Here is a 27,687-nt window from a genome sequence, read left to right as displayed (position 1 = left end):
GTGGACAATTTCTACCAGAAATTGACCATAGGCTTGCATTGGAGTATCTAGAGATTTCTAGAGAGAACATTTTAATCAAATCTGTGAATGATAAAATCCACCAAAATTAAACCTGCAAATGTGTATGGCTGACTGTATATTAATACAAGAATAGTTTCCAAGTCAAAGGAAATAAGGGTCCCAGACAAAGACAACAAAGATAGTAAGTATGGAGAACAAAATGTATGTTCAAGGAGCTGGACATGTTCAGCTTGGTGAAGAGACATGACTGTGATCTTTTAATATCTCAAGGACTGGCCCAGAGAGGAGGGTACAAACTAGTTCTCTTCATCTCGGATAGCAGGACCAGGTCTAATAGTCACAGGAGAGTAAATTTTGATGGAAGATTAAAGAGAACGTATTGACAATTAAAGTGGTTTGTTAATGGTAATAAAGAAGTGGTAGGGTGTCAGGACATCTTTGAAAAGAGGTTGGAGAGCTGTATGCTTATAATGCTTTAGCTGGAGATCCTGTGTCAAGCAGCGAATTGGACTCAATGATCATGAGTCCCTTTCCAAACACAATGATTCTATTAGTCCATAATTAAAGGCCTGGAGATCGAGCTTGATGAAGAACAATGTAGGGAAAGTGATGTTTTTAGCTTGAATATGGGCTGACTGAGAGGTGACATAATAGCTATCTTTAAATTTCTGAATGAATACCATATAAACGATAAAGTAAGACTGTTATCTGAACATAAAGTAATGAATTAAAATTACAAAAAAAGATATTCCACCTAAACTGTAGTAGGATGAACTCTTTTCACTGTAAGAGCCTCTTGACTGTGGAATAGACTACTGTGGAGGATAGTGGACACTCCATCTTTGGAGGTCTTTAAACAGAGACTGGATGGACATCATTTAGGAATGTTTTAGTTGTGTATTCTTGCATGGCAGGAGGTTGGACCCAATGGTACTTGTTGTCTCTTCTAACTCTAAGATTCTATAATTTTATGGATTTTATACAATATAAATTGTTAGCTGTATGGTTCTATTTTAACATTTGTAAACCATCCAGAGAGAGGGAGAGAGGCGATTTTGAACACAGTATAAATCAGCAGTTTTTTACAGCCAGAAAGAGTATGATTACAATTGAAATTTCAAATTGCACACATAACCCAAGGCTTCAAGTTAATTCTTTTTCCTTTTGGGGACCAATATTGGTTTCTGGCAGGGGTGAATCACAATGGGTGGGAAATGTGCACCACGACATACAGAGGAGGGCAAAAATGCCCACTCAACACCCTGTTGTTCACCAAACTTCCTTTAAAGGGAAACAAGTTCCTTTCATGGGAATTCCACCTTGATTTTCAAATCAAGGGTGAGAGAATTTTTTAGCTGCCACTAATAATTTGAGTTTATGTAAGAGTTTTGAATGAATACTGCATCACGTAATAAAATATGGCTTCAGCATTCTCTACCTGGCTTGTACTTGCAGATAAAATTGTGCTTCATGTTGCATCTGTCATCATTCCATTGGTAAAGATAAGGTCCTCCCAAACCTGGGTTTGCAGTTGGTTGATGATACATCACAACACAGGCTTCACTTCCACAGGAAGGCTCATCTGTATACCAATTTCTAGTACAGTGTAAAAATATAACAGAAACGACATCAGATAACTGAATCATTACAAATGAAGCTTTTCTTTCTGCTGAATGCTAATACTGTGCTGCATACTATGAGTCTCAAGGTTGAAGTCTCTAACAAAATCCAGAGTATCAAAATGCATTAAACAATAGGCTGACCTTGAAAGTTCCTCTGCCTGTTGGCCCATGGAAATTGGGTTGTGGTCCACCCTGGGCTTTAATCTTACTTTGAGAGGAGGTATCCAAAACAATGAGCCTATTGGGACGTGGCAGTAGGATTGAGCACTTAGGCTGCTCTTTCAAAATCTAACCTACAAACAAGAGTTGCATCACAATCCTTTTGACAATGGGAGCCCCACACCTGCCACAATTGATCTCTTTGGTCAGAATAATTTTTCAGTTAAAAAAACCCGATTTCACTAACATTTACCTGAAAAGAGAACTGCTTCCATCTGTCCATTTGTAAAGGTCAGGGCAGGCACTTGAAGTAGTTTGACCTTCACCACTTCTCCACAGCCCAATCCAGAAGTCCCCATCAGATATCCCGGGGCCTGACTTTGTGAGGTTCTGCAACATACTTTCTATCAGCTTCTGTTCTGCTTCGCTTTCAAGGCTTAGGAGCACTCCACCTTCCATTTCACAGCCTTGGCGAGCCTCCTGGAAGCCCACACGTCTGGACAAGTCTTGAAAATAGGCGATCATGTAGCAGGGATGTGTTGAATCACCATAGCATATCTTTTGACCTTTAAAATAAAAAATGTAAATATAAACATCCATGATGATTGGCTCAAAAACCTATGCCAAACATATGTGTGGCACCAACCTTACCATCCCTTGATTGTTTTACCTAATTTATTGTTATTATCTTGCTGTGCTTCTATTTTCTTATAAATCATATCAGATATAATGAGTGTCATGATAATTAGACAACCAGTGAGAAACAGTTCACTTTGGATGCAAATTTACATTATAATATATAACATATCCATTCTGGAGTGCACAGCGCCAATAAGCTAGTAAGTAGACTGTTTTACAGAAAAGTTGTTGATTCCAGTATCCACTATTTTTGACTGGATACATATTAGAATTTCTTGACCAAAATGTTCAGAATTCTCTTGTTAAGCAGAATTAAATCAGACAGCTAAAGTCAAAAATTGTTATAGAAATAAAGAACTTCCATTGCCTGCAAATTGCCTGGATAAATGCATGTTTTGGTCACAATTAAGAACTCTATTTTTTATTATATTTAATGCCTCTTGAAATGGGTCTTTAAAGGTATATAAAATAGGTAATTATTTGGATTATTTCCTTTTGGGACTATTTGTCTGTCAAATCTGATTTTCTTTTATTGCTTTTATTTGTTATTATATTATTTAAGTTGCTTTTTTCAAATTAATTTCCATTGCTTTGTGAGTATTAAACTCTAGGAAGGTTGGGGAAAAACTATGAATTAATTACATTTATATTCTATCTCTGATTTAGAATTATATGAATACACTCCTCTAATTAGAATATTTGATTCACTATTTCCTCAACTACATATGAACATCTATAGCTCCAATCCAGAATTCAAAATAAATCTGCAGTCTTTGACACTAGATATGGGACTCCAGCAGTGGTAAGACATAATTCCTCTTATTTATAAATAACAAAAGTTGTATTTATCTAATATTCTTAATTACATGAGTAATTATGTGTACAATGTTACAGCAAAATATATAATACATATCTGTAAAGTGCATTCCATAATAATTTATCATATTATGAATATGCTGATGTTTATATGTCATGTAAACATCAGGAAAAAAACTGTTTTTAATGTTCTTTCCCTAGTTTCCCATGAAAGCATGATTAAGATCAGAAGCTTTAATATATCTACCACACTGAGTGTGAAATGTCATCAAGTACCATATCAAAAGCATGACATATTTAATAAACTGTTGGCATGTACTTATTTCTCTCTTGGTTTCATAAATAATAGGTTCAGATTCTGCAAGAACAAAATTTTTAATATCCTGAACTAAAGTCAGAACTCTTTAAATGTCCTTTCATAAACTGTTATTTGGCCACCAGTGTTGCACCACTGCCTCACTTTTTCTTGCTTTTGTATTATTTTGCTGTTACAGGAATGTGTGTCTACTGAAACACAATTCTAGGAGACATGTGATTCCTATACCAATTTTTCCATGGGTACATGGGAGATGGGGAGGACAGAACCCACTGACTTGTTTACTGAGCATTTGATCACACTGGATATTGAACTCCCACCATGAAATAAAGTGAGCAGTCAGAAGAAAATAGATCTAAGGGGCCATTTTTGGCCTATTTATTAAAAGAACTTGGAATATCTATAAAAGGAAAACTGTTAAACATGGGTTATTGGCCACCAAGTGAGCCTTGTCCCTAGGCCAAGTGTCACTCCCTCTGACCACCTCCAAGGACATGCATGCACTAAGGATCCCAAAGGCCAACTAAAATTATTTGGCTGCACCTCTCACCTGATCATAGCTGGGAGGCCATTATGAGGGGGCTCCCTCCCAAACCACAGTGTTTTTTAAGGAGTGAGAGCCCTCATTCGAGACCCAAGTGTAGCTCCAATTTTATTAAAACTTATAGGGACTTTTGTGAGAGTCAATTCATCACCCCCTAAAGGGGTGGGGTACCATGATGCTTACCATGACTATTTAACTTTTACCATGTCTTGGAATTTTATTAAATGACTCAAGGAAACCTATATAAATGCCTCCACCCTCACCTAGTTCCCACACCTCTCAATACAAACTTGGTGTGTGTGTGTGGGGGGGGGTAACCCCACCCCCCGATGCAAAGTTGGTAGTGGGGGAATTCCTACCTGCTCCTTGCACAACCAGCTTATACTCACACTGTCCATAGGGCAGGAGGGTGGGTCATACTGAGATGAAGCAGACTGGACAGGGGATGGAGCAGACTTGAAAAACTTTCTGTTTCATCCCAATCATGTGGCTGGGGTCAACCAAGTCTGACTCCTTTATGGGAGCCTTCACCCGCTCCCACCCTCCAGCACCTTAAGCTTTGCTTGGCTGTAGGTGGTGCTTCAGTCCTTTATGATTGCCTACTGACTGTAAAAAGTACAGTAGGCTGGTAAATAATCATCATCTTACTCTTTTGCATGGTTAGTCTATATATGCAAATAATAATAATAATAATAATAATAATAATAATAATAATAACTTTATTTGTACCTTGCTACTATCTCCCCAAGTGACTCGGTGCGGCATACATGAGGCCAAGCCCACAGTACATCAATAAACAAAGCAATAACAAAACAATCAAAGCAATACAATTAATATAAATCACATAACAAAAAAAAAACCCCAATAAAACAACAGTAACACACAAGCATTTAAAACCAATGGCCGGGCCAAATGTAAGAGATTAAAATTTAAAATAATGCTGGACATGAACAAGGTAGGATATTACTGGGATAGAATTTTCAAGGAGAAATGTAGAAACGCAGTCAGTCCTAAATCAATGTAAAGTGCATTTTGAGGGTATATTACTGAGAGTTTTCTTTATTCTGGGAAGGCACACTGGAACAACCACGTTTTCAGGCTCCTCCTAAAGACTGACAGAGTTGGGACATGTATGTTGTCCTTGGGAAGTGAGTTCCAGAGTCGGGGGGGGGGGCACCACCAAGAAGGCCCTCTCCCTCGTCCCCACTAATCGCGCCTGTGATGGGGGTGGGAGCGCAGGCAGGGCCTCTCCAGATGATCGAAGAGATCCTGTGGGTTCATACACAGAAATGCGGTCACGCAGGTAGGCAGGTCCCAAACCGTTCAGGGCTTTGTAGATAAGAACCTGCACCTTGAATTGGGACCAGAAAATGAACGGCAACCAGTGGAGCTCCTTAAACAGGAGGGTTGACCACTCTCTGTAAGAAGCACCAGTTTTTAACCTGGCTGCCACCCGTTGTAATTTCTGGGCCCTAATTGAAATTTCTGGGCCCTTTTCAAGGGCAGCCCCATGTAGAGTGCATTACAGTAATCCAATCTGAGGTGACTAAGGCTTGGACCATCCTGGCCAGATCTGATTTCACAAGGTATGGTCGCAGCTGGTGCACGAGTCTTAATTGTGTGAAGGTCCTCCCAGCCACCGCCGACGCCTGAGCTTCAAGCGTAAGTGATGAGTCCAGGAGGACACCCAGACTGCGGACCTGTGACTTCAGAGGGAGTGTAACCCCGTCCAGCACAGATTGCCACCCTATACCCCGATCTGGCTTACAATCGACCAGGACGATGTCTTGTTGGGATTGATCCTCAGCTTGTTCCTCCTCATCCAGACAGCCACAGCAGCCAGGCACTTGTCCAGCAACTGAGGGGCTTCCTTGGAGTTAAGTAGAAAAGTGTAGTAGAGTTGTGTGTCATCCGCATAGAGATGGCACCCAACTCCAAAACTCCAGATGACTTCTCCCAGTGGTTTCATGTGTATGTTGAAGAGCATGGAGGACAGAATGGAACCTTGTGGGATCCCACAGGTCAAAGGCTAGGGTTCTGAGCAGGTGTCTCCCAGCTTCACCATCTGGGAAAGACCCTCCAGGAAGGACCGGATCCATGACAGAGCCATGCCTCCAAGGCCCATCCCAGAGAGTCATCCCAGAAGGATACCATGATCGATGGCATCAAAAGCCATTGAGATATCCAAGAGAACCAGAAGGGTCATACTCCCCCTGTCCAGTTCCCTGTGGAGGTCATCCATCAAGGCGACCAAAGCCGTCTCAGTATCGTGACCAGGCCTGAAGCCAGATTGTGACTGGTCCAGATAGTTGATGTCATCCAGGAAACCCTGGAGCTGAGAGGCCACCACCTGCTCCAGTACCTTGCCCAAAAACGGGAGGTTGGAGATTGGTCTGTAATTACTCAAGACAGTCGAGTCAAGGGAGGCTTTTTTCAGGAGTGATCTAACCACAGCCTTTTTCAGCCCAAACTCGAGGCGTATCTGAGTGACCTTATCTGCAAAATAGTGCGTGAACTCGCAGCACTGAGTTGTTGGGTCATCAAAGGCCTCCTCCACCCCAGGAGAGTGAAGGAGCTCCCCAACGACCCAAAAGAGCTCCAAAGATCTATTAGATGCAGACGCTATGCGAGCAGTCAGGAAGATCTCCCTGGCTACCCGTATAGCCGTGGTATAGGCCCTAAGTGAGGCTCTAGCCTGCGTTCGGTCAGAGACACCCCAAGATTTCCTCCAGATGCACTCTAGTCTCCTTCTCGTGCGCTTCATCACAGCCAACTCCCCAGTGAACCAAGGAGATGGCGTGTCTCTGCGCAATGAGAGGGGACGTTTGGGAGTGATCATGTCTATCACCCTGGCCATCTCGCTGTTATAGCGATCAACCAGGGTGTCAACAGGATCGCCAGGCTCCATAGCAGGAAGAGCCCCAAGATTCCTCAGGAATCCATCCGGATCCATCAGTCTCCTGGGGTTGACCATCTTAATTTGTCCTCCATCCCTGTGAAGGTTAGAGGTCACAGCAAGCCTAAGATTGATCAGATGATGGTCAGACCATGACAATGGAATAATATGTATTTTGCTCTTCTACTCTGACCATTCCGCTGTCCGCAATAAAAACCAGGTTGAGTATGCCCAGCCTGATGGGTAGGTCCAGATATAATTTGTGATAGTCCCATGGTTGTCATGGTGACCATGAAATCTTGAGCCGCTCCTGTTAAAGTGGTCTCTGCATTAATGTTAAAGTCCCCCAGCACAATCAAGTGCTGGGAGACCACAGCCCAATTGGAGACCACATCTGCTAGCTCAGGCAGGGAAACTGCTGAGTCGCAGGGTGGACGGTACACCAGCAGAATCCCCAAGCTATCACCGTTTCCCACCTTCAGGTGAACACACTCAAACCCACAGCACATCTGACCATGACGATAGACTGCCGAAAGACTGCTGCAACCCCTCCTCCCTGCCCCCCAGACCTAGCCTGCTGGTGTACCCCGAAACCAGGTGGGCACAACTGGGTGAGATTTACCCCACCCAGCTCGTCCAACCAGGTCTCAGTGATGCAAGCCAGGTCCGCCTCTCATCCAGGATCAAGTCCTGGATGGCAGCAGTCTTTCCATTGACGGATCTGGCATTTACCAGCAGGATGTTAAGTCCAGGGGGTCTGCCATGGAGTCTACCACATCCTACCTTCTCCAGGGTCGCAAGAACTCTATTGTGCTTCTCCCTGGTGTGTTGGTGACCAGCAAATCTCCTCCCCCACACAACCTGAATGGTGCCCTTCCCCTCCGGAACCCCTCCCTCTCCCTGGGAATTGAATTCAGTGGCTAGTCAACTCTCTAAAGAAGGGGAGTTAGATCGTGAATTACTTTGGGGTCATGTGAGGATGTTTCCAATTTCATAGTGGAAAGGGAGTTGTCAAGGGAACTAAGGGGGCTGAAAAGAGGGAGTGTCCTTGGGCGGGAGAGTGTGGCAGATTGGGTAGGGACAACAGATGCAGATGGGGTTTCAAATTGATATTGTGCAGATTGAGGGGACCTAACAGGGGAGCTATTTCTGGATTTATCACTGGAACCAGATGGATCATGGTGAGAAGTTTCCGTAGTGTCAACAAGGGGGCGAACATAGGGATCCACAAACACCTTTCTGATGGTAATGCCGCATTCTCTTAAACAAGGTCAAATTGCTAATAGCTCACCGAGCCACAAATTGTCTTCAGGTGTAATTAAAAGACAAGTAGAGCGATCACATGATTGATAGTCTCTACATAACCATGTTATGGCCTTTACTCTGACTTCTGATGGTCTCTTTGATAAAATTTGAGCCAGAGATTTGCAGACCACCCTCCTTGAGGTCCATCTGCCTCCACTGATCATTAGATCAGCAACCTCCACCGCTAGATTGTTCATCTGCAGGAGATGTTGGTTTTGGCAGGAACCAGAGGTAGAGCAAGCAATAGAGTCTGATGTAATATTAACAGTTGTCCTCTGAATGTCCACAACTGCCAGCCAGGACCAGCCTGGTTCCTATACATACAAGAAAACCCTCCCATTCCCTCAGTCATTTCACATTCTACCCTTCCTTCCATCTTGGGGTCCAATGGACCTCCTTCTCCTGCTAAACAAGAATCCTCCATTGAGTCTGTAAGCATAGGATTGTCCACCCTCAGGGGGTCATATTGCACAGGAGTTTTAATAATGAGGGCAATTCCTTTAAAGAGGTGATCCATTTTTTCGTTCAGTGTTGCAATGATAAATATGAAGAACTGTGCTCAAATCTCTATGGCATTCTTCCTCAACCTGGCATCTTTTATTATATTGATACTCCTTACATGGTATGCCTAGCAGATTGGAGAACAACATGAAATACGAAATGTGTCAAAATTAGAGTAACAAAATAAATATAGGATATAATTGATATTCATTCCTGCCTTCCATTATACTACTTTATGCAGCGAGGAAATAAAACATTGGCAGTAATTCAAATACATTTCCTAGCATCTCATTAAACTTAGTCTAATTAGTCTTATTGACTGATTCTGAACAAACACACAAATATATTTTTGTCAATTTCTTTGGTATTGACATTACAGAAGTAAACACAGTAGGTAATCAGAAATGTAAGGGAAAATGCACGGAAAGAACATCAGATAAATTACTTTAGGCAATCATGAATTCTTAAACCGAGATGAGAAAATACATAATCTGACATAAAAGATCAAAAATACCATTATTACCTGATACATAAGAGGAGTAAGACCTAATAATCAGTGGACTATCCAATATTACTATTCTCTAAGGGTGTCCTACCTCATAATGTATCTTACTTCAGTTCTATCAGAACGATGAAGGTTGTAAGGGTTTGTTTCCACTGAAGTGGTTGGATATGATTCAGGTTTACAGAAACAACAATAGACTGATGGGGCAAGGATGTTCACAGGCAAAACTTGAAGGAAGGTCTGCAGAAAGCCCTTACAGTCTCATGTAGATCCATGGCCCTCACAGGTTTTACTCTGTACTACACTATCTTATCTGGTCCTCCAAACATTTAGTCTGCTTCACAAGACACTTCTAAATGTATGTACACATATATAAATCCTTTTCAGTTCATTGGTTCATTGGTTTCAGTTCAATGGTTGCTGATGACACGATAAATAAATAAATATTCAGTTCATTACGAATTATTAGTTATTAAGGTACACTTAAGATGGAACTGTTAGGGATGTTACTGCTGCTGATATGCATAGCCCAATCTTTTCACAAGGAAGTCAAGGAGATATGGCACGCTAATGCACTTCTCATCCTCAGTATAATTCAGTGAAATAAGATAACTTTAGAAATAAGTAGTCCTCAGTGATGCAGTGACTTTCATGGCTACTTGGGGATTTGAATTGGGGATTCCCATTGAGACAATTTAGCTACCACATTGGACAGCAATAAGCCATTAGTATGACTTACTGTTCACATTGTTCTAAAATACTAATCAAATGTTTCCCACACTTTCTGATATCAAGCATAGGTTTTTTCTGAACTGAAAAAAATAGTGGAGATACACTTTATTACTTTTACTCTGTGGAATGATAAGGATTTCAGGCCCTTCAGAGAATGAATTTCTGTGTCAATTTCTATTGTGAGCATGACTGAAATTAGGGAAGATCAAACAACACTGACGTTTTCATAGACAAAATGTTTGCCTCCTACCCAGGGCCAGCCAACTATATCTGGATAAAAGACTTCAATCTTAGTGAATACTAAGAAGGAACGTAATCCCAGAAAAAAGTTGGCTAGAATGGCATACAGTAAATTATGCACTGATTTTCTATGGACAGGTGCTTTGGACTTATACACCCCCTTATATATTGACTTAATTTCTTGTGATATACACTGCACTGTTTGATGCACCTGGGGTACAAGTTCCTGGGAATCAACAACAGATTCTCAGGAACTGACAGTAAAAGGAAAAATTCAACAATAGATTCCCAAGAAAACACAGTAAAAGGTCATTTCATGCCATCTATATGACTACCCATATCCAAATGGGAGAGACAAAACAAAAAATATACAACCTGAACATAACACTTTATCCAGTTGTCATCGATAAATAAACATTAATTTGTGAAAGTGCATGCTGCATGTCTGTTCATCTTTAAGATGCTACAAGACATCTTTCCTGGCCTTATTAGTTCTCTTATAACAAGTCCCTGAAGACATAGGCTATAACATGGCCAATTGTTTACAGTATGAAAATAATAGGATTAATTCCAAGAGTTCATGGGTTTAAAATTAAGAAGGCTGCACAAGGAGTCTATGGGGGTTAAGTTGATGAAAGAGTCCAAAGGAGCACTAGAAAGGTGTGGGGATAGGGGGGAGGGATCAAACACTTAAAAAAAAAAAGATTCCACAGTGTGTTTCTCAACTACAGGTTAAGTATCCACCTTATCCAGAATTTGGAAATAGTTCAAAAAGCAAAATTGTCCATCTGAGTGGCCGATATAGTGACACTTTTGCTTTCTGAAGGTTCAGTGTACACAAGTGGTTCCCAATCTGTGGGTCCTCAGACATTTTGGCCTTCAACTCCCAGAACTCTTAACAACTGGTATTCTGCCTGGGATTTCTGGGAGTTGTAGACTAAAACACCCAGGGACCCACAGGTTGAGAACCACTGATGTACACAAAATTAATTTCATGCAAAAAATTATCTACAATATTGTATAAAATTACCTTTGTGTGTATAAGGTATGTATGATACATAACTTAATTTTAGATGTGGATCCTCTCTCCAAGATATTTCATTCTGTACATAGATGCAAGTACAGATAATCCAAAATCCCAAACAATCCAAAAACACTTCTGATCCCAGACATTTCAAATTGTAACACTAACTTCATAGGCATATTTGCAGATATACAGAACAATGAAAGCTGTTTTATCTATAAACGGCAATAACTATTTAAATGTTGCATACAATTTCTATCTAATACAACAGAAAATGGAACAGTGACCTAATAGAAAGGGGACATCTCTATTGTCACATTTTGACTGCTCCAAGATATATCACAGGAGTAGCAATCATCTTATCCTATCACATTGCCAGAACTTTGATCATTTCCAGAAGCCAAGCTTGTGATGAGTTGCATTAAGTACTATTGATGTTCTATTGCAGCATGTACCATCAATGGGACTTAATCTGCATTTTAGGATGAATCACATTACATTACATCTCTTCAAAAACTCCTGCAGCAGCATATTTCCATAACTGTACTCTGCATTCATTAGTAAGAAAAACTGACAGATATGAATAACCACTTCTTTTAGATACATCTTTTTCCTTTGATATCTAGACTAGTAGTTTTTTCCTCTTTGTTTCAGCATTGTTACTAATCACTATACATTACTGGCATTCTGCTTTTCACTTGGAGGACCAGGGAATGGCTGCTTAAGTCAAATTAAGTCATATGACTAGATTATGACTACTAAAGGTCTTGCATATTTCCTCTCTTTGTCTAAGAATACAAATATCCTTCCCAGACAGAGTCACTGAACTCAGAATTTAAGAGAAACAGATGGCCAGACAGGCAGATGAATGTATGATAAGCATGTGTAAAGGAAAATAACAAAGTATACATCACCCAAAGTATCAAAACTAAAAAAGAGTAATTTCAGATCTTTATATACAATGCGATCAGTATATATGAATAACAGGGATAATAATGGGTTGTTGTAAGTTTTTCGGGCTATATGGCCTTGTTCCAGAAATATTCTCTCCTGACATTTTGCCTGCATCTATGGCAGGCATCCTCAGAAGTTGTGAGGTATGTTAGAAACTAGTTTCCCTGTTTTTGAATATTGTTCTTTATTTACTGTAAATAAAGAACAATATTCAAAAACGGGGGAACTAGTTTTTTTAATACTGATAGCTAGATTTTGTTCACTTTCATGGTTTCTTCCTTTCTGTTGAAACTGTTCACATGCTTGTGGATTTTAATGGCTTCTCTGTATAGTCTATAATGGTAACTGTTAGAGTTGTCCAGCAATGCTGTGTTCTCAAATAATATGCTATGTCCAGATTGGTTCATTGGATGCTCTGCTATGGCTGACCTCTGGTTGAAGTAGTCTGCAATGCCTTTCATGTTCATTGATCCGTGTTTGGGCACTGCATTTGGTGGACCCTATGCAGACTTGTCCACAGCTGCATGGTATACAGTAGACTCCTGCAGAGGTGAAAGGATCCCTTTTGCCCTTTGCTAAACATAGCATTTGTTAGATTTCCTTTGTGGGCCTGTAGATTGTTTGTAGGTTGTCTAGAGAGGAACTCCAGATAAGAAACAATCAGGGACAGCTAATCACTTCTCATCAAAGGATTCCACCAGGCAGTAAGAAGCAACACCTTGAAATCTACTAGGCCATTAAATACTAATTAAGGTGGTCAATTGAAACATTCACGCCTACCCTCAACAGACAAGAGTTCTTTCTCCCACCCTGGACATTCCAGAGATATATAAATCCAATTTTCCTAGACTTCACAACCTCTGAGGATGCCTGCCATAGATGCAGGTGAAACGTCAGGAGAGAATGCTTCTGAAACATAGCCATAAAGTCTGAAAAGCTTACAACAACCCAGTGATTCCAGCCATGAAAGCCTTCAACAATACAAGGATAATAATGAATGCAAAATACTGTCAAAATCAGTATAACAAAATATCCACACAGGATAATAGTAATAATAAAGTACATCAAAGTAAAAAAAAAATGATGGTAATAGCTAATGTAAATGTTAAATCAATATAAACAACATCTAATAACATTCAAACATACATATTGTGACAATACAGATAACAATAATCGATGGTAGTCTTCCAGTTAGTATATTTTTCAGCTCCAAAGAATTCCTTAGATTATGACATCAGAAAAACAAATCTTATAACAAGTCTTTATTGCAAGAATTTAAAAATATTTCTTTTTTACTTATTACATAAGAGAAAGTATTTCGCAAGAAGTGTTGTTATAAATTAATAGTATAATAATTGAATAAAATTCCTGCAAAATAAAATATAAAATAAAATACAAATAAAATAGAAAATAACCAATATATCACTGTATTTTATATCATAGAAAAATAATACAGAGGAAGTAGCCATACAGATCAGTAATATCAAGTAAATCTACAGCTGTGTGTTGCCCAGCATGAAGGAAAATGTGTAAATGGGAGCGGGGGGGGGGGGGGGGGAGAGAAAAATCCTCTCAGTTATAATTATTTTCAGTGATATAATATACAAGATTCTCCACCACAGCAAGTTCCATGATCTTAATCTCTCCCCAACACCAATCAAAAGTAAAACATTATTATTATTATTATTCTGAAGCCATTGATTTTGCAAAATTCTTGATCTGTCTTTGTTTCTTTAAGAGGTTCACTTTTACAGTTTTAATTCCATGATGGGTCCACAAGAGTGTTGCAACCTTGACAGATACTGAATATCCATAGTTCAGCTGCATTTATGTCACCTCTTCTGGTTTTTCAGTTTGGACAGTCCTCATATTACAATGCAATTCATAGCAATCAGTCCAGTGAACCTGTCACCTTTATTAAAGAAAGGAATAAGACCTTTGTATATTGTCTACATGAGACCCATCAGCTCAGAATGTTTCTGTTCTCTCTGTTTTAACACATACTAGGATGAGATACTGCAATGCTCCAGAACCATATCTTGCCGAGAATCTACAATGTAAGTAATCTACGATATTGTGGCCTGAAAAGTAATAGTGAGGACATAGCTTATGCCAGCAAGTCTACTGCTTTCTGCCACTGATGAAGGCTAATGGGAGCTGATGTCCAACACCTCAAATGCCACAGATTCTTCATTCAAAACTTCCTATATAAATAGTGTAACTTCCAATATGAATCATAATTTGTGTACTGTTCATTTGGAATAAAAAGAGCCCTGAGAAAGGGAAGCTCTTTAGATATAAGTGCTTATTAGGATCAGAGTACATTTGCACATCCAACAGAAGCAGGTTAATCAGCACTTTTGCATTCATAGATTTCCCAAAGAAATGCACAAGCACAATTACATGAATCGATTCAAAGTAAATGGTTCTTCAACCAGAAAAATATGGAATATGATGTTGAAGGAGCAAATGAAACACAGTTTTACTTCTTGGCTTAATTGGTGTGGCCATATTGAGAGGGAAAAAATGATACATTACAGTATTTCCTGAAAGCAACTGTGTGCCAAGCTATTAAAATTCTGTCAGCTTTACTTTTTCCTTTAAGTGGAAAATGTCTGCTTTCCAGCATTAGTTCTACTCTATACATTTAAAATGCTATAAAATGAAAGTGAGGCCCACTTAGTTGTTTCTATGATAAATGCCTCCTCCCATGAACCCCTTTTGTTCATATGAACCTTATGGTTGGAAATTATAGGATCGGTAATGGCAGACCGCCAAAACTCTTCTTAAGGGAAAACTCTCTGGAGGGAGTTGCGAGTGTCCGTGTATCTTAAACCAGTGATTTATACGGCTTTGAAAGATCTACAAGCACACCTCTCAATGAATCATTATTGAATCTGGAACCTAAACTGAACTCAGACATTGCACCATATTCAGGCTCGTTCTGTTGCCAAAAGTGGCACTTTTAGGTATAGTCTATCCTAGAAATGTCCATTTAAAACACAAAAGGATATTTATTCTATTTTCAACAAGTCAAATGAATATTTGCAAGAATGTTGCTGTAGCTATGTTGTTATAGCTATTAGTTGAAGCACTCCTAACATAATTAAGGCAAATGTGTATGGACAGACATGCACACTAATTTCTTCTGCTTGGTCCCCGAGATGCAGGTGATTATGCATCACATGAAATTACTAAGGCCCCTGCTACACTGCCATAGAAAATCCAGATTATCTGCTTCGAACTGGATTATATGGCAGTGTAAATTCATATAATCCAATTCAATCCAGATTATGAATCTAAACAGCCATATAATCCAGTTTAAAGACAGATAATCTGTATTATCTGCTTTAATAATCTGGATTATATGGCAGTGTAGAAGGGAACTATTGACTATAGAAAAAAATGTGTTGTATACACCCATCTGAAGTTAATAGTCATTCTGGTTTGATCTTTCATAGCTTTTGACTGACCTTTGGTTGATCTGGTAATGTTTCACCTGTTTACCTGTCGGGGTGTTTTGACGAAAGGAAACATTGTTTCCAAAAGCAGACCTTGGAAGGAATTCATTGATGAATTCATTAAACTATCAATTTTCTAATCTTTCTAGTGATTTCACTGAACGCTCTTAAACCCTCCAATTATCACTATATGTTTTAATGTATTCAGTTGTTTGAATTCATTGGGTGCCTCTCTCTTGGGGGCCACATGCAATAAAGCAGGAGGACCTGTTGCCTCAAGTGTATCAGAGGAGACAATTTGTTGGAGCAAACATGTCACATGGTTCTTTTGTTAAACAGACTAACAACACAATGTGTGATTTCCTTGAGAATGATGAAGAGGAAGAACAATAACTTGTTGGAGTCCAGTTTAAATAGCTGGATTTGTGGAGCAGAACAGCAACCAGGTTTTGAGAAAACAAAAACTTGAAAAGAAGAAAATGAGATTCTTAGAATGGAATGGGTGTGCAGGGAGTGAACTGCTTACTCACTAAAGACAAATCCTCAAGCAGCCTGGACCCTTTCGAACATTGCTCAATGGACCTATATAGAATAAAACAGTTCAAGTTGTGTTGGACATGGAGATACGGATTAGTGTCAAACTGAATTGCCTATTAAGGTGAGGTCCCACATTTCAGCCTAGTAGTTCCCAAATGTGTAGTGTACCTACCATTCCCAGACAACAATCACACAATGAGTTCTGTAGTTCACATGGGGAAAGATCCTGTTTACAGGATAGCAAGATGAAAAGGACAAAAAGGGCCAGTAACAAAATTTGGTCTTTTATGATGAATCTCCAGGCCATTCTCCATAAATCCCATGGTCTGACTCCAAATTATGTTTATTGTTGTGTTAAATAAAATAATTCAATTAATTGAATTGATTCATGTGCTAGTGTATATGCTAGTAAATTAATGTCATGATGTATAACTTTTAATTGAATTAAAATTTGGGGTGTTGTCCAAAGGTAAATAAAAAACCTGCTTCTTCATTCATGTTTTTAGGTCATCTCCTTTTGACAGTCTTTGTCAGCAGATTGTTGTCCTCCTAAATTCTTTCAAAGTTTCACTTCTGTTAAAACCACGAACAACTGTGGTCTGCAGATATCTAGTGGATCATGTCCACTGCATGCCAAACTAACAAAACAAATGAGATTTCAATATGATCTGAACCCAGTTCTGTGGCCATTGTGTAAAAAGGAAGAAAGTATAAAAATGTAATTTTGCTTCAGATATAGATGGGGCAGGTCTACTGTTCAGCATCTGAGTGCTACTACCAGATAACCTACTTACTTATCCTAAATTGGAATATTAGGGTGATTTTATATTAGTATTATTTATTTCATCTGAGATAGTCCATGGTGGTGCACAATTATGACATATTAGCTATAAAACATAATATTAGATTTCATGGATTATAATGCATTTGCTCCAATGTATCGACACGTAGATACAAAAAATCTATGAAATCTCATTTGGCAGTATACCGTTATTTTTAAAGGTTCCACAAGAGTCCTCATTTTGGTAGAACAGACTAACACAGATACTCTTTTGAAAACGTAAGAACAGAATACAATGAACATTATATCCACTGCAGAAATCCCTAAAACCAACCATAACTTAAAATCCTGGTTGAACTTTAGCTGTTATCTAAAATTGAACCACACTGGGAATTGGTTTCAATTGGTCCTCACATGTAAGATAGCATACTTGCAATATTTCCCAGGGCCCTTCCACATGGACCTATATCCCAGAATATCAAGGAAGTATCCCTCAATATCTGCTTTGAACTGGGTTATCTGAGTCCACACTCAGATAATGTGGGATTTCCCGCCTTGACATTCTGGGATATAGGGCTGTGTAGAAGGGCCACCAGAGAGATATAGGGCATAATTAGCCTGAAGCAGCAACTTGAATTTGCTTGCCTTGAATGAAAGCTGGAGGGTTTTTAATTGGTCAGGATTTCTGTGTAACTATCAGGGCTCTGGTTGAAATGAGAATAAAAAAGGCAGAGTGCATCTTAGCATATGTAAATATGCACCTTTAAATGTTACTCCAGTTGTATGGAAGCTGCTTTGACCCTTAAATGACCCAGGTACATGGGAGGCTGAACCCATTAGTTCCAATGCCAATTCAAAAAAAAATCCTCATGGGATTATACACACATTAACTACAAATGGAATAGTGGCTCAAGTAACATTAAAAGGCCTCAGAGTTGGCAATGATTAGATGTACATGCAGTATCCATAAGCATTATGTTAGATATAAGGTGTGACATTTAGAAGGGAAAATCAATTGCACAAATATAGGATGGATAGCAGCATGTATGAAAAGGTTCTAGAAGAAAATATGCATAAATAATGTTAAGTGATGACAAAAAGCCAACGTCATTCTAGGCATTTGGAACAGTACGTTCACTTCTGAGCAAGGAGTTTGAGAAGGATATAAACAAGCCAGAATATTTCCAGAGGACCACCACCAAAATGATCCAAGGTCTGGAAACCAATTTACATGGGAAATGGTATGGGGAGTAGTTTATCCTAGAGAAGAGAAGACTGAAGTGATATAATTGTTATCTTTTCTGACTTGGTATGAACCTACCATGGGATTTTCTTGCCAAGATTTGTTCAGAGGAGGTTACTTTTGTCTTCCCTTGAGGCTGATCACTTTCTCAATGTGATACGATAGTCATCTGAAAAGATCTGAAGGACTGCCATGTGAAATCAGGGTGTTTGCTACTGCTTTTGATAGGATTCAATGGATTCAAATTATAACTAGAATGGTTTCAAATGACAACATTGGGAAGAATTTCCTGATAGTATGTTGTTCAGCATTGGAATGGATTATGTTGGTAGGTGCTGGATGTCTCCTTTATTGGAAATTTTAAACAAAGGTTGGACAGGCATCAGAGATGTTTAAATCGCAGTTAATTGCCACAGTGGAAATATTGGAATAGATAAATCTTGGGGGTCACTTACAACTCTACAGTTCTGTGATTCTAACATATGATGTGCCTCATTATCCAATATACTTGCATATGCACACAAAGAACTGTCCTTGGAAGCTTTGCACCACCTCTTTCGGAGCATATGGAGTTCTTTGAGGTGAAAAGTCCCAGAATCCCTGAGCCAGCATGGCTCATAAAATATGTTTCAGTGTTCTCTTTACAATTAATAGAGTGTTTATGTTAATAAAAGGTGTATGTACCAACTGAATAATTCTCAATCATCAGATACCTCAGCCTGAGTGGTATAAATGTTAGAATGTTCACTGACACCATCAAGAAAAAATGTCACCAATAAAGAGGCAAAAATAAACTAACGCCAAGCAGCAGTCATTAAGGCACAGCAGCTCTGATTAATATATTGGTTGTTAAGTGGCTAGTAATAAGATTAGCTCGCTTCTTTCCTGCCCAGCAGATACTTAAAGTAATTGCATTTTTTTTGCAAACTGCATTATCATCACTTTATGTGCTTTATGATCTTATGGGGACAGCAGTATGGGTTATGTGACACTCAGCAGTTTTTCTTGGCCCTGTTTTCACACTTTTTAAAAGGGCTATTCTTCTTCCAGATCAAAGTGTTCTGACCTATTGCACTGTAAACACAGATAGTAGACAATAATTCACATCAAACTAAGATCCCATTATGCATAATGTGCTATTTTCCCAATCATTGTTTATAACATAACCACAGTGGGGGAAAGGGCTGCTGAACAAAAAAGATATAAGACAAAGCAAAATGTTAAAATGGAGTAAACTACTTTGAAATAAGATGGGAGACTGGTGAGAATATTTAGCTACATTGAGGAATAAAAAAGTCATAATTCTCAAATCCCATTTGTAGAGATCACAGATTTGGTGCATTAATCAGTTCTGGCTACACAGAGTACCAAAACTGGACATACGTTAAGCTCTCAAGATCTTCGGTTGGTCCACCATTAAAAAATGCTACAAAAATGCTACAATTTCCATTTAGAACAGAGTATCCAAGAAGCCCAAATCACCCTAAGATAATTCTTACTTTGTACGTCCAACCATTTCCATGTCACAGAAACCACTGCAGATGCTATAGCCAAAGTCTGTAAAATCCTGGAGTCCAAACTACACCTGTGCTGATATATGTGTCTAGCCCTTTTAGTTGCAGAGTTGGATAAGAATAAATGATGGCTGAAATGTAGAAGAAGATGTCCATCCCTGCTTCATCAAAACTGACAAGCTGTTTTATACTGAGAGGAAAATCCACAAAAAAATCAGAAATGCTTTCATAACACATAAAAATCTATTGATCAAAAAGATAGTGTTGCGTAAAGTATACATATGCTAATTTATCCACAAGTGAGGCCCATTTTTCCAACTCATCATCTTTATAGGAAGGTATGGTGGGAATGGGAGAGACGGCCATCTCAGAAGTTGCACGTAGGCTCCAAACTTTCCTTTGTAAGAATGTCTATCTTCTTAATGTACTTCCATCAAATGGCACATACTTTTGAATTGTAACAAACCTTAAAGAACCAATTATTTTGGTAGAAAGTACTATAAGGATCATATTATATTGCTTTAATTGTACTGTATTTAAATAACATGTTAGTTTTATTGTACGTTTTAAATTGTTTAAAATGTCACTGAAATTGAGATTAATCTTTCATATGATATAGTATATATGTAACATTTGTTTTAATTTGAAGGCTTCTTTAAGTCACTTGCGGGGGAAAGACAGGGTATAAACACATTATCAACTTCATATCATCTATAATTTAAACAGAGGTACTACATATCTCATCATAGTTGGAAAAGTTGTAACCAGGTATCCAAGTGCTAATCGAAAACTTCAGTTTCTACTCTCCCTTTTTACTGTTCATCTTGAAACTATACTTGGAATGTACAGAAATAGAAGCATGCTGTCTATAGTGGAAGACATAGAACTGCTTTTGTCATGTATTCTGTACATATTATATGTAATGTGCAAAGAAAATGTGCAATATGTAAAACAAAACTGCTTAAAAGTGAACTTAAAACATGATGCTTTCCAAAACTGTAATAACATTTACCACACAATATCTGTAGAACAGTGGTTCTCAACCTGTGGGTCCCCAGATATTTTGGCCTCCAATTCCCAGAGTCCTAACAGCTGGTAAACTGGCAAGGATTTCTTGGAGTTGTAGACCAAAATGCCTGGGGACCTACAGGTTGAGAACCACTGCTGTAGAGTCTACAATATTTGAATAACCAGATATTTCAGAGCACAACCCATTACTATTTTCTATGCTGAATGATGCTGATGAGGGGTACAGACCACAACCTCAGATAGGAATGTCACACAGTAAAGAGTCTGTATGATTTGAACACATAGGCAGATAAATGAAGCTTACAGAGGGTCTTAAAAGTCTACAGGTCACATAAGGTAGACAGGGGAAATGGTTTTGTCTGTCTTGCATTAAGTAAATAGCCTGTAATAATGGTATCCTGATAAATTGTCTTGCTATCTTGCAACAGTACAATTCCTCCATCACATTTATTCCATGAATCCACCTCTTCTCTTTTACTCTTTTGTGGCAAAAAATAACATGAGCCAAGGAAATTGACAAATAGATTGATGGAATAATGGGGCAGGAGGTGCCAAGACTGCCAAATGTCTCCTTATTGCAGAACTTTAAAGAAATTGACACTTTCAGAGAAGAAAAAGAGGAGATGGAGGGAAGAGAAAGAAAATGAAAGAAAATGTAAAAGTCTCTGTGTGTGTGGGGAGGGGGGGCTTTAAAATGTGAATAAACTATCTAATCACTTATCTCTTAATCAAAAATCCATTTGTAAAATGATTTCTTGCCAGAAAGCTCAGCAGAAAAGACATGGCTTCATCTTCAGCTGATATAAATGTAGGCTCCAGTTCTGAGGAGACTTTTACACAGGTCACCCTCAGTAGATCCACTTTCCCTAGTAGTCCTCTTTTTCCACTGTCACTACTATTCATTCACTTACCCTTTTTATTTGCAAATAAGTTACACCATTACCCAGAAAGAGGGAGGAGATATTTGTTTTTCTAGCTTGTCACTTTTACATTCTATGAAAGGATAGGTGAAAAAAACACAGCAAAAAAGAAGAGATGGGAAATACTATAAGGTCTTTGCAAGTGCCTAATAATGCCAATAATGATTTAACCTTTATACAAGTACCTCTAGGTCATGATGCATTATATTCCATTTGAGACGAAAGAGCTAGAATTTGTTTTAAAGTACACTTTAGCTATCAATGGTATTCCTAAAGTCTCCATGGGGAACAGTGCGGAGAACAACAGGATCTCCACCTATTCCAGGGAGTTTTACTGTTGATTTACCACCACTATTGGTTATCGTCTTCAACAAAGTTTTGCCACATTTGGATATCCTTTGGGCTATACTTATCAAGGACAGTGTAAGCAAAACCTTCCTGAACAAATCCCACTGCATAAGCTTGATAAAGAGTTTTTATCCCTATAATTGTATAATGTGATAGTTGTTTATATGGTACTTTTCTTTATAATATTTGTTTTATATTATTTTATAATATTAATGTTCAGCACCATAAATTTTTCTGGTAAATGGAGCATACATTCAGAAATTGAAGCAGTAATGTGTGTGTGTGTGTGTGTGTGTGTACCTTCAAGTCAGTGATTGATTTATAGTGACCCAATTAATTTCATACAGTTTTCTTAGACAAGGAATATTCATTGTTGGTTTTGCTAGTTTCTTCCTCTGACATATAGTCTATTCCATCTGGTACTTATTGGTGATCCAAATACTATAAGAGCTACTCAGATTTGATGCCTTTAGGCCAGTGGTTCCCAACCTTTTTTTGATCAGGGACCACTCTTCAACATTAGTACCAAAGGGTTATGAATTGGTTTTTAGTCAACTTTAGATGTGGTTGGTTATTTGGGATGCTAATTCAGAAAATTGCACTGGATAGACAACATCAGCTCTAGTTTCTGATACAGAACATATGCCATCCAGTTGTCACCATATGCTTGCCCACAGAAAACCATATCTAATAATCTAGAGCTGATGTGTCTATCCAATGCAATTTTCTGAATCAAACCCCCCAAATAACCCCAGGAACAAGCCTAAAAGCAAAGACACCAAGGCACCCCCACTTCCAGGCACCACATGGAATGGTTCTGGTAGGTAGTCAGCCTCTCCCCTCCCAACATCCCCATTGCCTCAGTATTATAAGAAGGTTTCACAAAACCAGTTGCTCTTGTTGCAATGGTATAGTAACGGTGAGGCCACGAACCATATTTTAGTTCTTGGGGACCACTGGTGGTCCACAGACCACAGGTTTAGGCTGTTTAGGTTTCCTAATAGTAACACTGAGAGGTACATATTATTTTGGTTGACAGATCTTACAATTGCTGATGATTTACCAGCTGTGCTAAACCTCTGGCCCTTGTGATTATTCCAATACAACAAGTACAGTAGAGTCTCGCTTATCCAATATAAACGGGCCGGCAAAATGTTGGATAAGCGAAAATGTTGGATAATAAAGAGGGATTAAGGGAATGCCTATTAAACATCAAATTACATTATGATTTTACAAATTAAGCACCAAAACATCCATGTTTTATAATAAATCGACAGAAAAAGCAGTTCAGTACATAGTAAAGTTATGCAGTAATTGCTATATTTACGAATTTAGCATCAAAACATTCCAATGTATTGAAACACCTGTGGATCCAGGTGGGAGGAAGACTGTGTTGGATAATACAGAGTGTTGGATGAGCGAAGGTTGGGTAAGTGAGACTCTGCTGTAAATGGAAATTAAATGTGACATCTATGAGTAGAATTTCTAATTATAATGGAGTGGAGCAGTTAAACAAAATTCCTTGGGAAATGCCAGGCAGTGCTTGGAAAAGGTCAGTTATTGAGTCCAAACTTCCAGATTTTGCAGCTATCATGATTGGCAAGTAAGATTAAGTTGCAATTACTGATAGATGATAGAGTAATAGCTATGAAATATTCTAATAACCAAATTCTCCTTCTGCTTCCTGATTCTGTGGTGTTACAGTTCAAAACAGTCCATGTATATTTGACATAGAATAAAGGGTATTGAAGGGTTATTGCTGCATGTTAAGTTTGACTATTCCTGTACAACGAGACCTATTCCATTTAGAAACCAGGACTATATATTCACTTCAGTGCAGGGCAGATTGCTAGTCTCAGCATTCAGTCTGCAGGAACTGACCCTTAGCCTTGCTACTTTAAGAGACGGGCAAGAAGAAGGCATTGCTTTGATGATGATAAATTAAACAGAGATTGATAATCATGTTGGGAAACTTACATATATAAATTTTGCTTCCCCAGCTTCCCCAGAATCCCCAGCAAGGATAGCAACTAGTGGACGAAACTTATTTTTCTTAAACTATGCATTATACATCTGAGTTCTGGTTCATTCGCTGGGGGGGGGGGGGGGGGGGAGGGGACAACAATACTAGGGCCACCTTAAGGTCACCATAATTGGGAATTGACTTGAAGACAACAACAAAACCAGTAGTTTGATTATTTTTCCCCATTTAGGGATGAGAAAGAGAAGAAATTGGGATATATTGTTGATGTGGTGTCTTTTTCAAGAGCACAGATTTCTCAATTTTTCTTCCTGCTTCTTGGCAAGGGGTTGGACTGGATGGCCCATGAGGTCTCTTCTAACTCTATGATTCTATGATTCTATAATACTGAAACTCAGTTCAGAAACCCATTGAAATATTTGTATGACACCACATTTTTAATCAGAAATGTCTTCGATGGATATTCTTCCCATGAAAAATGGCAGTAATTCATTCATTCACCAAACTCTGATGGAGATTTCAATAATTAAACTAGCACAAAGTTACAATGTTGTGGGTTGAAATCCTTTCCATCTTTGAGGATTGAGAATGTATGCAGTTCAATACATTATTTCCACCATGAGACACCCATATCATTCTGAACATTATACTCAAGTAATATTTCAGAGAATGGCAAGCCAACTCGGTGTATTCCTTCTTTAGGAAATCCCTATGAAAGATGCATACATATAGGGTGCCATTCCATGTACAGAAGCTGGATGAACTGTTACTTGAACCTGACTCCAGTAGTGGAAATGGAACACCTGAAGTTGAACATGGGATTGATGTATGAGACCAACATAAGGTACAGAAAATGTTCAGTAAAAGGGGAAAATCAAACAAAACAACCCCACACACATTTCAAAAGAGAAAAAGAAAGAAAAAGTGAAGTGTGTGGCCTGGAATAATAATTGGAAGGAACTCAGGCCCCTTCCACACAGCAGTATAAAATCCACATTGAATTAGATTGTGTGGCAGTGTGGACTCGGATAATCCAGTTCAAAGCAGATATTGACAATTATCTGCAGCTATTCTGGGGCACCTTCCACACAGCTGAATAAAATGCCACATTTTCTGCTTTGAACTGGAATATATGGCTGTGTGGACTTAGATCACCCAGTTCAAAACAGATATTGTGGGATTTTCTGCCTTATTATTCTGGGATGGCTGTGTGGAAGGGCCCGCGGAGCTTCCAGGAGTCAGGCAGAACACTTCATAGAATCATAGAGTTGGAAGAGACCTCGTGGGCCATCCAGTCCAATCCCCTGCCAAGAAGCAGGAAAATCTCATTCAAAGCACTTCAGCCAGCCTCTGTTTAAAAGCCTCTGAAGAAGAAGCCTCCACCACACTTCCTGTAAACCCAGTTCAGTTTGGGGGTAATATATCCCAACTCTGATGGGAAAGAAGGAACACATAAGACAAAATGTGTGATGCCCTAGAATGTACAAGGCACTTAAAGGTGGCATGGTTCTCACCCTTTGGTCCTCAAGCTGTTTTGGACTTCATCTCCCAGAATTCCTGACTGTAAGTCAAGCTGGTTGGTGATTCTGGGAGTTGAAGTCCAAAACACCTGCAGGAACACCTAAAGATGAGAGTAGAATCAGTGGTTCCCAACCTTTGGTTCTCTGATTTTGGACTTCAGCTCCCAGAATTCCAGGCAGTGAGCCAAGTGCACTTGGGCTTCTGGGAGTCATTATTATTATCATTATATTTACTTATACCCCTCTATATGTCTCATGGAGGAGACTCTGGGCCCTTCCACATAGCCCTTTATCACAGAAAATCAAGGTAGAAAATCCTACAATATCTGCTTTGAACTGGGTTATATGAGTCCACACTCAGATAATGTGGGATTTCCTGCCTTGATATTCTGGGATATAGGGCTGTGTGGGAGGGCCCTCTTAGGCAGAAAATCCCACATTATCTTGGTGTGGACTTGGGGCTCTTCCACACAGTCCTATATCAATGTCAAAAATCACACAATATCTGCTTTAGACTGAGTTATCTGAGTCCACACTACCATATATTCCAGTTCAAAGCAAAAAATGTGGGATTTTATTCAGTTTATGGACTCAGGGCCCTTACAGACAGGCCCTATAGCCCAGGATCTGATACCAGGTTTTCTGCCTTAAACTGGATTACATGAGTCTGCACAGTCATATAATCTGGGATAAACAGACAACCTGGGATCAGATCCTGGGATATAGGACATGTCAGGAAGGGGTCTCTGATAACCTGGGGCCCTTCCACACAGCCATATAACCCAGAATATCAAAGCAGAAAATCCCACAATATCTGCTTTGAACTGGATTATATGGCAGTATGGACTCAAATAACCCAGTTCAAAGCAGATATTGTGGGATTTTCTGCCTTGATTTTGAGTTACATAACTGTGTGGAAGGGCCCTGGGTTATCTGAGGCCCCTTCCTGACATGTCCTATATCCCAGGATCTGTACCTAGGTTGTCTGTTTATCCCAGATTATCTGACTGTGCAGACTCATATAGTCCAGTTTAATGCAGAAAACCTGGGATCAGGTCCTGGGCTATAGGGCCTGTCTGTAAGGGCCCTGAGTCCATAAGCAGAAAATATGGGACTTTATTTAGCTGTGTGGAAGAGGCCAAAGTTGAAATCCAAAAACACCTGCAGGAGCAAAGAACGCCTGAAGATGGAACTGAAAGCAATAGTTGCCAACCTTTGGTCTTGGAAGTGTTGGGGACTTCAGCTTCCAGAATTCCTGGCAGCGAGATGCGTAGGCTGGGACTTCTGGGGGCTGACGTTCCCAATGTCTGGGGGAGCCAAGGTTGGCTGGCCCCTCTTTCCCTCTCCCCTCTCCCCTTGCCCTCAACTCACCACTCAGGACTTGTTGGGAGAGGCAGCTCTGCGCCCAGAGCAGCCAGGCGCCCAGCAGAAGGGGCCGAGGCGGAGAGTCTCTGGCCGGAGGAGGGAGCATCTTGAACCGCAGGCAAGTGAGACAGAGAGACACACACAGAGAGAGAGAGAGAGAGAGCGCCCACGTCCCCCTTTCCAATCCTCCGCGGCTCCAACGCGGGACCTCTCTCTCCCCTGGGAGTTTTCAACGCCCCGCAAGGCGTGGCAGAGTCCCCTTTCCCGCAGCCCCTGCTCTCATTGCTCTCCGCGGGGAGTTTGGACCGGAAAGCGGGGCGAGGCGAAGGCCGGGGAGGGCAGGGTTTTCCCCGTCGCTTGTGGTGGCGAAGGCAGGAGAAGAGAGACGGAGCCCGCAGCGCCCGCTTTTATAGAGGCGGCCGACAGTCCCGCGCCTCCCTCCCCTCCCCTTCCCTCCCTCCCTCCCTCGGCCAAGGCGCCCCCTCCTCTTCCCCCACCTCGCCCATTGATTTCCCCGCGAAGTGCCGCGCTGCACCTTCGGAGGGGCGGGCGGGCGGGCAGGGGTCTGGAAAGGCGCGGATTCAGCACAACGCCCCCCTCCCCTCCCCTCCGAAGGAGGACCTTTCCACCTCTAAGGCGGAGGAGGAGAGAGGGGGGAGTCGGGAAGAGGGTCTCCATCGCCAAGGCGCAGTTGGCTCCAAGAAGGAAGTTTGC

At 39.9% G+C, this 27,687-nt stretch overlaps 1 protein-coding gene across 2 annotated transcripts in view; it reads right to left on the bottom strand.

Moving 5' to 3' along the window:
- Positions 1-27,404, bottom strand: part of CHODL (chondrolectin) — a 36,457-nt gene extending 9,053 nt beyond the window's left edge. Inside the window, exons 1-3 of one of the 2 annotated variants that reach the window (XM_060770492.2) lie at positions 26,980-27,404; positions 2,056-2,368; positions 1,460-1,617 (exon numbers count right to left, since the gene is read on the bottom strand). In XM_060770492.2, the coding sequence (XP_060626475.1) occupies positions 1,460-1,617; positions 2,056-2,368; positions 26,980-27,079 (571 nt within the window). In that variant the 5' untranslated portion in view covers positions 27,080-27,404. The remainder of the gene's footprint in view (positions 1-1,459; positions 1,618-2,055; positions 2,369-26,979) is intronic. The other variant, XM_060770491.2, reaches the window with a different exon arrangement.
- Positions 27,405-27,687: the final 283 nt, after the last annotated feature.

The sequence above is a fragment of the Anolis sagrei genome, chromosome 3 (genome assembly GCF_037176765.1).
Source record: "Anolis sagrei isolate rAnoSag1 chromosome 3, rAnoSag1.mat, whole genome shotgun sequence".
Classification (NCBI taxonomy): Eukaryota; Metazoa; Chordata; class Lepidosauria; order Squamata; family Dactyloidae; genus Anolis; species Anolis sagrei.
This window is presented reverse-complemented; position numbering and strand designations above follow the sequence as displayed.